Here is a 12,147-nt window from a genome sequence, read left to right as displayed (position 1 = left end):
GTAGAAAAAATTTACCATCACAGATTTTATTCCAGTTAAATGACTTGATGCTCATCGGCATTAGTGTTTAATTATTTGAAACGGCCGATCACAGAATGGATGACATTAGATTCAAGAAAGATCTCAAGAAAAATGGAGTTAGTCTGAGAAATTAAACTTCAGTAGGTGCATATCACAACTGGGAATTATGTAAAGGTATTTGAATTAGTCGAGGTTTAGGTTAAGAGAGAGGCAAAGTGTGTAACTCCCAAACAAAAACAAGTCAACCTGACCAGACTTGGTCAGTAGGCACAGGAAATTTCTGTTAGCAGTTAGCACTGGGCTTTCAGCATGTTCCTTGTACCCTGAATGGATGGTATGGATCAATATGGATTACAAGTAGAGGGTGGGACAAAGCTATGTATACTTGTATACTTAAGCCACTCACAAGGGCCTATTATATTACCTCTGAAAAATTCTGATACGAGAGAGAAATGACCAACAAATTTTGCCTGGAGCCCTCTATCAGAAAAAAAGGTTTTTGTTCTTTTATGTCCCTTAAATCATGACACAAGATCCCAGCTTAACTTCCCTCCAAAGGAAAGCATGATTTTTACCATCTTTGAAATACACTTCCCTTGGCTAGGTTTGAACCCATGAACCTCGGATTCAATGGCAAAGTAAGAATAGTATGTTCGAACATTTTGGAAGAGAAGGTATTAAGTATGCTAGGAAAAAAGAAACACAGATCCTAGACATCTCCAGACTGAAAAAATGGGAAAATTTTCATAGCATCTGATTGCATGGGCAAACTGAAGATGTGTCAGGATGAGAAACACAAAACATGTCAAGTGTGACACTTAAGGTGCTGCACAATAAGCTATGTTGTATACTACTCAAGCTCATTATTATTTTTGTCCCTCTACCTCTTGGTCTGTCAAATGATGTGCAAGCTTTGCTGTGCTTTTCAATTAGAAATATTTCAATTCTGGGGCAATGAGATAATGTGAAATGACTATTGATAATTACCTTGTTTGACAAGCTGTGGTCGCACGAGATTTACCACACCAAAATATCTTAGTAAGACATTTTAATCAGCAAGTACATACTTCCGGCATAGCCTCTGATAAATTCTGCATTAAAATCTTAGGCAATTTTTTTTTATCATTTTTTTACAGCACATTGCATATTCATCTCCAAACTGGACATTTAAATTCGAGCGCAGGGAATTTAAATAATTTAAATATGAGTCCCGTGGGATAATCTATACTAATAATAAATCTGTAACCAAAATTTTTCTGGTAATTTTCGCTTTTTCAAAAATAATTGCTATTAACATATATACTTAACCATCCTGAGATCGAAAATCTTTTTTTTTTTTTTTTTTTTTTTTTTTATGTCTGTCTGGATGTCTGTTATCTTTTCACATGATAATGGCTTAACCGATTTATATGAAAATTGAAATATAAATTAAGTTCGATCTGACTTAGATTTTATTTCGGAATGTGTATGATAAGACTTTGTGTTAAATTCTAATGTACCTTCTTTATATGTTTCGATCTATTTATGGGTCATCCTCAGAACTGGTCGTTGTTGGTTTTGGCGCCTATTGTTTTGTTTCCTGTGAGGGTGTGTTCGTGTGGTATAATGTAGAGTCAAAGAGTGTGTGTGTTCTGAAATTGAGTTGCGTGTTGAGAATTTCGCTGGAGTGTGTTTTCGTGTATCTGTATATTTCGAATTGTTCTAGTGTGTTTAGTTTCACTACACAATACCACAACATAGTAAAAAACACAATAAACAAGAACAAAGACATCATTCCAACCAACATGAAACAACAACTAAAACCAATCAAACCAGAAGCACCTAAACTAAACGCACTACCGAAAATACATAAAGAAAACATACCCAACAGACCATTAGTCAATCATCGAAATGCACCAACACACAAACTAGCCACATACATGGACAAAAACCATAAGGAACATCATAAAATTAGAAAAACAAACAACAATAAAAAACAACATAGACCTAGTGAATAAAATAAAAGACAAACATATCCCACACAGTACAACATTAGCATTGTTCGACATAACTAACCTATACACAAACATACCTATAAAAGATACACTACAGATACTAGAACAAATGCTCAAAAACAACAACACACCACAAGAACACATTAAAGAAATCATCCACACTACAGACATCATCACAAAACAAAACTACTTCACATACAAAAACAAATATTACACTCAAACCGAAGGCCTACCCATGGGATCACCCATTTCCAGCATACTAGCAGAAATATTCTTACACCACATAGAACAGACATACATACTAAACAAAGACAACAACAAACACGCAGACAACATCATATATTGGCACAGATACGTAGATGACATACTAATACTATACAAAGGAAACAAAAGACAGATCCAAAACCTGCATCAACACATAAACAAAATACACCCAAAGCTACACTACACATTAGAAATGGAAAACAACAAATCCATAAATTTTCTAGACATCACAATAACAAAAGTAGACAACAAACACACATTCAAAGTATACAGAAAATCCACAACAACAACAACAACACACATACACAACACATCCAACCACCCAACACAACACAAACAAGCTGCATTCCGAACAATGGTACACAGACTACTCAACATACCAACGAACCAACAGGATTATAACGAAGAGCTAAACATAATCAAATAACATAGCACAAGAAAACGGATACAACCCTAACATAATAGACAACATAATACGTAAGACAAAACATAATCACAAAAAACAAAAGAATACAACACAAACACAAGAACACAAAAAAAACATCACACTAACATACGAAAACAATAACACACACAAAATTGCAACTTCATTCAAGAAATTAAACTATAACATCGCATACAGAACAAATAAAACTCTACAAAAACATCTCAACACACAAACACAAACAAATACAACCACACAGGCGTATACAAACTCAAATGTAACACCTGCAACAACTTCTACATAGGACAGACAGGCAGATCATTTCAAACACATTACAAAGAACACATCACAGACATAACAAAACTACAAAACACTTCCACATATGCAGAACACATCACAAATGCTAGCCACACCCACAGAGACATCAACACAGACATGGAAATACTACATATCCAACCAAAAAGCCAGAAACTAAACACACTAGAACAATATGAAATATACACACACACGAAAACACACCCCAACGAAATTCTCAACATACAACTCAATTTCAGAACACACACACTCTTTGACTCTACATTATACCACAAGAACACACCCTCACAGGAAACAAACCAAGAGGTGCCAAGACCAACAACGACCAGTTCTGAGGATGACCCATAAATAGATCGAAACATGTAAACAAGATACGTTAGAATTTAACACAAAGTCTTATCATACATATTCCGAAGTGATACAGTGTTAAAAGTTGTGTAATCAAGATGTATTAGATTTTATGCTACATATCATTCAAAATACTTTATTTAAAAGGGAGATTATAAGGGGTCTGAATTAAATCGAAATATCTCGATTATTGATTTTTATGAAAAATATTACATAACAAAAATTTTTTTAAAAACGATTTCCGATAAGTTTTATTCTATGCAAAATTTTGATAGGACTGATATTACTATGATGTACTGAAGTACATAATGTTATTTCCGTGCAGGAATTCTGCATTACCATGTGGCGAGATATATCTGTTTTAAAATAACAATGATTTTTATATCATTGCTGCCTCAGATTAATACACAAGTAATAAAGACAAGGTGGCCTTGGACAATATTTATTTAACAACACTTTTTATATGGATGATATCCATGTGTGTTTATAATATACTAAATATTATTATAAAGAGAGAGTGTTTGTGTGTTTGTATGAGGCAATCTCAGGAAACTATTTAATAGATTTGAATAATTCTTTCATCATTGGAAAGTGTAGTTCCTTTAGATGGACGTAGACTTTATGTCATTATAGAAGCTCATGAGTGAATCAAGGACTGCGCACAAATGCATATTAAGGTAGGACTAAACAGAAACTTAAGCACAAAAAACTTTGTGCAAGATCGTGCGTATTTGCTTGGTTTCCGCACAAAACCAACCCGTGGTAAGTCTAAAATTCCACATTCAGTATTCCCAACCGAACACATAACAATTTCCCTCTTCTTACCACTTAAGTGACATATTCATTTTACTGCTTTAGGCTTTTAACATATTATTTTTAGAGACGTTCAATATAGTAATAATTATAAATTGGAAACTTACCACTGCAATTTCACCTAAATTGCACTGTTAATTATTGTTTTTAAATATTTGCAAAAATTAAGTAAACTCTACAACTCCACTAAAGTTACTGCATTTCGTGATGAATGTAACATTAAGGAAGCCGTTTGTTTTAAGTTCGCATTTATAGACTGGGGGAAAAAAAAGACAGACGTATATCACAGTCTGCTGGAGTATAGTAAACACAGAAAACATTTTAAAGCAACAATGTTGAAGATAGATATTTTTGTTTTCCAAAATTGCCGTCATTGAACAGAAACCAAGATGGAGATTTCATTGCAACTAATTAGAAATTCCTCTTTCAGGTATGTAATAAACGATCTTCGCACAAAATAATGTACGATACACGAGCGGTATGTTTTCTTTCAATTCTCGGAAATTAAAAAAGTCAACTACGTTTCGCTTTTTCAAACTTTTCCTCGAACATGAAAACTTCAACATACCGCTCTTGTAATGCATATTACTATTATATACTGTCAAAACTAATAATTAGCAATATCTAGGCCTACTGTAGTTAAATTTCATGCTATTTGAAGGTACCGTACTGAAATTTGATGTCTGATTTGTGATGCGTTTTTTATGAAATAATGAAAGTCAGAGATCGAATAATTTTACAAATATACATGCAGCACATATTAAGTATTAATTATTCAGTAACATAACAGCACATATTTTTATTGCTTTATTACGTATTTGGGTGAGCTATGGTAATGTAGGCTATACATAACAGGTAACAGTTCTATGTACTCCATATTGAATAAGTAACAAACCAACATCTTTAGCATGACTTGTGGCTTGTATGCCACTCCTCTGAGCGCAAGTTCTTATATACTCAGTTAGGTATGGCCAAATGTTACAATAAAAAAATTAACAACATAGGTATTTCAGTCATAACGTTATACAATACCAGATGAAACTATGAAGTAATTACATAATTAAAATACGACTATTTGTTCCAGGGAGCATCCATTTTCGTTGCAAGAAAAATTTGTTTAACATGTTTGTAAATTAGTCTTGAATATGTTACGCTGCTGGAAAAGATTTTCTTCCTGAGATTCAATAGCCCCCACAATCAATTAAAAACTTAGGTAGGTACTTATAGTTGTACATTCGTTATCAACACATGCTTTAAACAATATAGGCCAGTACAATACCTTATTTCAAATGGTATCGTTTGGTGACAAAGCCTTCTTACAGCTGAGAGTAACAACCTTCAGTTCTTACAAATATACACTGTTAGGTCTAACATAATACCAAGCTTAAAAGTAGAATTAATCGAACTACTCCAGAAACTATTGCATGGTAATAACAGTTGCATTCATAATTCTAAATATAACTTGGAAAGTAATTCAGGAGCAAACGATTTATAACTGACAATAAATTATTCACTAACAATAACAAAGCTGTATTTGGAAATATAACAGATTTAAGTCAATGATATTTATTTATAACAAGTGCAGAGAAGTGCATGCGTATGGCTAGTATAAATTAAATCAGTCTAATTGTTTATAAAGTAGGTATATGCAGGACCAGACACAGTAAAGGAATAACTGCATATAAAGAAACCACTTCCTTGTTACTCTATAAAATCAAAACTGTTACAATTCACAATAATAAAGACAACATACTCAAAAAATTAAATGGTCGAATTACCCTCCCACAACAATCAATGAAAAGATCATAACAGGAAGAACGAGAATTTAAAAAAAAAAAAAAAAAGACGAAGCATGAGTAAAGAAACGAAAACTAGTTAAAACTTAGAGAAGAGTCGACCTGGTTGGCAAGTTGGTATAACGCTGGCCTTCTATGCCCAAGGTTGCGGGTTCGATCCCGGGCCAGGTCGATGGCATTTAAGTGTGCTTAAATGCTACAGACTCATGTCAGTAGATTTACTGGCATGTAAAAGAACTCCTGCGGGACAAAATTCCGGCACATCCGGCGACGCTGATATAACCTCTGCAGTTGCAAGCGTCATTAAATAAAACATAACATTTATAACTTAGAGAAGAATGCTATATTGCACTAACCTGATAATATTTCCTCCAACTCTCTGACTCTCATATGTAACCTTTCTGAAGATGAGTCTCCAGAATCTCTAAAGCTCTCTTTACCACCAAGAGTGACACTGTTTCCTGTTGATATTTCCTACAAAAAGAAGAAATGTACTAGATTTATAAAGTGTTTTTCTCTGTATATTAAAAAATAATAATCATCTGTATTACAATGAAATGTTACATACTGAATTGATATGAATGGAAAACTTAATACAAATACATAAATATTTAAACAGTATTTCTATAATAATTCTTACTGATGGCTGAAATGAAAATTGATATGTAATCCCAAATAAACAAACAAGCAACATCTTGAAGATTATGTTATAATAATAATTAAATACACATTTAGTTCACATGAAAAATTTCAAGACACTGATTGTATGGCTACCCTAAAAAAACTGTAATGAATGAATTATTTCAGAATAAAAATTACATTAAGTTACAGATATTTCTTTTATGTATGTGTGTGTGTGTGTGAGAGAGAGAGAGAGAGAGGAAGAGGGAGACAGAGAGAGAGAGTGTGCATGTGCATGTGCGTGTGTGTTTGTGCGTGCGCGCATGTGAACTTGTATCCAATGCCTATCCACTTCACTTGCATGATTCGAGTTCTGCATAATGTGGATATATGGCAGGACTATGACCCATTTTTAAGTTGCACATCATTCTGGCAGACTATGCTAAGCATGTGCAGTATCTGTGAAGAGTTACGTTGTGTAGTAAGGTATTGAAAAAAAAAAAAACTTTAGTATATTGATATATGTAACAATAGTGATTAGAAGTTACGTATCACCTCTCTCATAGTCCCGAGGTAGAAATTTTACACGAAAATATGACCCCACCTGGGAATCGAACCCGGCCAGTTGATCTGCTGGCAAACGCACTACCACAGAACTCGGAAAGTATGAAGTACCAGTAACAATATTCTACATAAAGATGTATTGGACTGTTTACTACCATTCTTTCAGAAAACCTTCTCTCCTCGCACTTAGTCACTATGATCCAAGCTTTCCCTATCAAATTCTCCTCCCTTACAAAAGATGGTAGTGGGAAGATGCGAGACATAATAACGAAATCCCCAGCATGACTCTACCGAAAATTGGTACACATCAAAAGAAATGATCACTGATAAATATTTGCAAATTTTCTGAATTATGTATATTAAGCCTATTCTTCTTAGAACTTTTCACGTGAAATGTCTAGATTCGACCTACTCGTACGAACTAAGCAACAATACCATGAAATGTGCTAACAGTTAATTGAGCTAAAAATTATCCAATTTATTAAATATGATCATTACAGGTGACGAGTCATGGGTTTAAGGGTATGAACCAGAAACGAAAGCATAATCTTCGCAGTGGAAAAGTCCTGGTTTGCTGCAAGCGAGAAAAGCATAGCAAAGTTAGTCGAATGTGAAGAATAATGTCACTCGTTTTTTTTTTTCGATTGTTCTGGTATTGTGCACCATGAATATGCCCCTAGGGGTCAGATAGTGAACAAGGAATACTACCAATGCGTATCTTCAGAGGTTGCGTGAAAAAGTGAGGAAGAAAAAGCTAGCACTCTGTCAAGACAAGAACTTAAATCCTTCACTATGATAATACACCAGCTAATCATGCATTCATAATCACAAATTTCTGGCCAAATTCCTGTGATTCTCCAGTCCCCCTATTCTCCTGATATAGCCCCAGCAGATTTCTACATATTTTCAGAATTGAAATTGCCGCTCAAAGAGAAATTATTTGACACAATTGAAGAGATCCATGCAAATACAGAGAAGGTTCTTAACACAGTAATGGAGGACAACTTCCAGAAATTATGCCAAAAGTGGAAACAATTGGAGTTGATATATTCTGCCAGAATGAGACTACTTTGAAGGAAACCCATCACAATAACTTGTACATACTATCATTTGGATATTACAAGCCCAATCTAAGGACTTTTCAATAACGCCTCATAAGAAAGAGCTTAGGTCAATTGTTAGTTAAAATGAATTACATGCTGGATAGGATTCTATGGGTGCAGTTACACATTTTAGACATGACAGGTCATGAATCACATAACAATACTGTGAAATGTGCATCTATTTTTTGTGTTGATTTATGTAAGAGCAGCAGTCAAAAGACTTCAGTCCTTTCATAAAATTAGAAACTAAAGAATATAAAGAAAAAATTTTCAACATTGAAACTTTTGATGTTTGCATTCCTGGTTAATATTTTCATTCCGAATTAAAATTTAATTACTTCATTATTTGAATAATTTCAAGGAAAAATTTTTCCTTGAAATTATTCAAACCTGCTTTACAGGGAGCTACTACCTGAAAGCCAGATTTGTAGAATACTTCATTATTGCTTTACAAGCTGTTGTAAAATTACAATTCATGAATAATGTTAATAATTCCAAGAAAAAGAAATCTGAGAAGTCCAGAAGATTACAAAGCAGAAAAGATTAAAAGAGCTTGTCTTCAGGGTAAAGAATATGTGACTTGGTATAATAAACTTGTAACTCCAAAATCAACAACTGAATACTGCGGCTAAGCATTTTAAAACATTATTTAGGCTTTCATCCAATTGGATTATTACATTCTGCCTAAAATTTAATTTTAATTTGATATAAAAAATTGTATTAACAACTGGATGACTCAAAACAAACTCATTCAGATTATAATAATTTTACATTATATTCAGACGTCTTAATGAAAGCTTCCACTACACAGATATTGTGCAACATGGAAAGTGTCTTGAGTTTTGTGCAATCATTTAACTCAGGATGAGCAGGACATTTGTCTACAGGGACTGATCAAAACATTCGAAGTGAAGAAATGCTGAAAATCACAGCAAAAAGAACTCATCTTTAATGTCTTCTGTAATGATTGAGAATAAAATACAGTATAAGAAAAACATATGTAAAAACCCATTTTTGCATTCATATGCTGTGTCTGAAAAGAGGGTAAGGAGACTACAAAACTTGATGTCACTCGAAATAACCTAGGGATTTAAGAGGTCAACAAGGTACTGTCAGCAAAACTTATCTGGGCAGCTAAAAGAGAGGGGCGCAGGGAATAGAGGGGTCTCTTCTAGAGGTAGCGGGGCAGGAGAGGGAAGGATGGTCTATGACGCGGGTAAAATACATTTGCTTGCTTAGTGTGATCTGTACTTACAGTAATTTTGCGTTCTGTGAAGACATATTTATGCAATGGTGGGTAGTAATACGAGATGCAACAAGGTTATAAGCGCCTTCTATGCTCGAGGTTGCCGGTTCGATCCCGGCCGAGGTCGATGGCATTTAATTGTGTTTAAATGCTACAAGCTCATGTCAGTAGATTTACTGGCATGTAAAAGAACTCCTGCGGGAAAAAATTCCGGCACACCACCGACGTTGATATAACCTCTGCAGTTACGAGCGTCGTTAAATAAACCATAATTTAATTTTAATTTAATGTACACAGTAAGGAGATGAACATAATAAGGTCAGTGGTTGTTTGTTGCGATCAAGAGACGACAGAGAAATGTCTTACTTACTTATTTACTTACTTACGGCATTAAAAAACCCGGAGGTTCATTGTCGACCTCACATAAGCCCGCCATCCGTCCTTATCCTGAGCAAGATTAATCTAGTCTCTACAGTAATCATATCCCACCTCCTTCAAATCCATTTTAATATTATCCTCCCATCTATGTCTCGGTTTCACCAAAGGTCTTTTTCCCCTCCGGCATCCCAACTAACACTCTATATACATTTTTGAATTCGCCCATATGTGCTACATGCCCTGCCCATCTCAAACGTCTGGATTTAATGTTCCTAATTATGTCAGGTGAAGAATAAAATGCGTCCAGTTCTGCGTTGTGTAACTTTCTCTACTCTCCTGTAACTTCACTCCTGTTAACCCCAAATATTTTCCTAAGCACCTTATTCTCAAACACCCTAACCTCTGTTCCTCTCTCAAAGTGAGAATCCAAGTTTCACATCCATACAGAACAACCAATACTAACTGTTTTATAAATTCTGACTTTTAGCTTTCTTGAGAGCTGACTGGATGACAAAAGCTTCTCAACCGAATAATAGCAGGCATTTCCCCTATTTATTGTGCGTCTAATTTGCTCCCTAGTGTCATTTATATTTGTTACTGTTGCTCCAAGATACCGGTATTTGAATTTTTCCACCTCTTCAATGGTTAAATTTCCAGTTTTTATATTTCAATTTCGTACTATGTTCTAGTCACAAGACATAATCATATACTTTGTCTTTTCCGGATTTATTTCGAAACCTATCTCTTTACTTGCTTTTAAGTGTTTTTCGTAATAATTTATGGATTTTATAATACGTTTAGACAACACCAGTAGTGATGACTATGGTGATGATAATACTGAAGAAGGGAAGAGGAGAAGGAAGAAGAAGAAGAATGCTGATAATGACTCTGTGTGAAAGTTAAGTTTTTTGGAAACCCAACAACTACAGACCTGTGCTTCTTCTTGAAAGGCTTTATGTATCGCTTACCATCAGTAGCTCACGGCCAGATAAGAATATTGTAATAATTGGAGTTGTGATCATACTGTATAGCACACAGAAGAAGAAAAAATGTAATTTATTTATGTATGTTATTTTGTGAAACCGTATACTTTCACCTACCATATCCAATGGAATGCACTGAAATTAAATACTGAATGATGTTTTTGTAACTGTACGTACAACTGCTGCAGCGACAGTCAGGTAGCCAGCAGATAGCTACGGGGCAGCGAGAGAGCACTAGGGAACCCAGGTGCCTAGATAAGTTGCGCGGACAATAATAGAAAAAATGTACCACAAAATATAGTGGAAGAGATAAAAATTTACATAAAATCATTTCCCATAAAATTCGTCATAACTGAGTACTTTGATGCTAAATTAGATATTAATAAAATGTATAGGGTGCGGCAGTGGGATGATGATTTTTATACCTTGTTGTGGGAAATTCAGGACGAATTAAAAGAAAACACATATACTGGAAGTAATCTAGTACAATGCAATTTATTAATGTTCAATTACTTTTTAAAAACTACATTTTGTAAGTAGCCTCCACAGCAACCAATACATTCCTACAATCTGCTATGAAATTTCTTCATAACTCGCCCCAACAAAACAAGTTCAATGGCACTAATTTCGTTCCTTATGTTTTGTTTCAGTTGGATGATGGGGCAAAGCTTGTTGCGATACACCCTACTTTTGAGTTAACCCCATAGGAAGTAATCAATGCACACTGCTCATTGTTTAATGAACTGTCTGCAAAACATATTTCCAAGGACGAATAATTTCACGATTTGGAGACATTACCTGGCTGTCAAGATCTCCTGACCTGACTGCAGCTGTTTATTTCTTATGGGTTAACTCAAAAGTAGGATGTATCGCAACAAGCCTCACACCACCATCCAGCTGAAACAAAACATAAGAAACGAAATTAGTGCCATCGAACCTGTTTTTTTTTTTGGGGGGGGGGGGGGCGAGTAATGCAGAACTTTCATAGCAGATTGCAGAAATGTATTCGTTGTCATGGAGGCTATTTACAAAATGTAGTTTTTAAAAAGTAATCGGACATTAATAAATTGCAATGTAGTAGATTACTTCCAGTATATGTGTTTTCTTTTGATTCATCCTCAGTGTCACACAACAGAGCTATAAAAACCGTCATATCCCACTGCCGCACCCTATATATGTTGTTAGGAAAGAAATATCCAGGTACCACAGTTAAGCATTCATTTTATTAAATTTTCAGAGAAAGTTCTGATTATAATTTTGATAAGCTGCAGATAGAA

General features: G+C 34.6%; 1 protein-coding gene across 13 annotated transcripts in view; it reads right to left on the bottom strand.

The window, feature by feature from the left end:
* LOC138698194 (A-kinase anchor protein 9-like) overlaps positions 1 to 12,147 on the bottom strand; it is a 630,353-nt gene that overhangs the window by 588,332 nt on the left and 29,874 nt on the right. For all 13 annotated transcript variants that reach the window (XM_069823957.1, XM_069823962.1, XM_069823964.1 and 10 more), the window contains exon 3: positions 6,332 to 6,449. In XM_069823957.1, coding sequence (XP_069680058.1) covers positions 6,332 to 6,449 — 118 coding nt within the window. The remainder of the gene's footprint in view (positions 1 to 6,331; positions 6,450 to 12,147) is intronic.

Source organism: Periplaneta americana, chromosome 4 (assembly GCF_040183065.1).
Source record: "Periplaneta americana isolate PAMFEO1 chromosome 4, P.americana_PAMFEO1_priV1, whole genome shotgun sequence".
Classification (NCBI taxonomy): Eukaryota; Metazoa; Arthropoda; class Insecta; order Blattodea; family Blattidae; genus Periplaneta; species Periplaneta americana.
The sequence above is the reverse complement of the archived record's forward strand: the minus strand, read 5'-3'. Positions and strand labels throughout refer to the sequence as shown.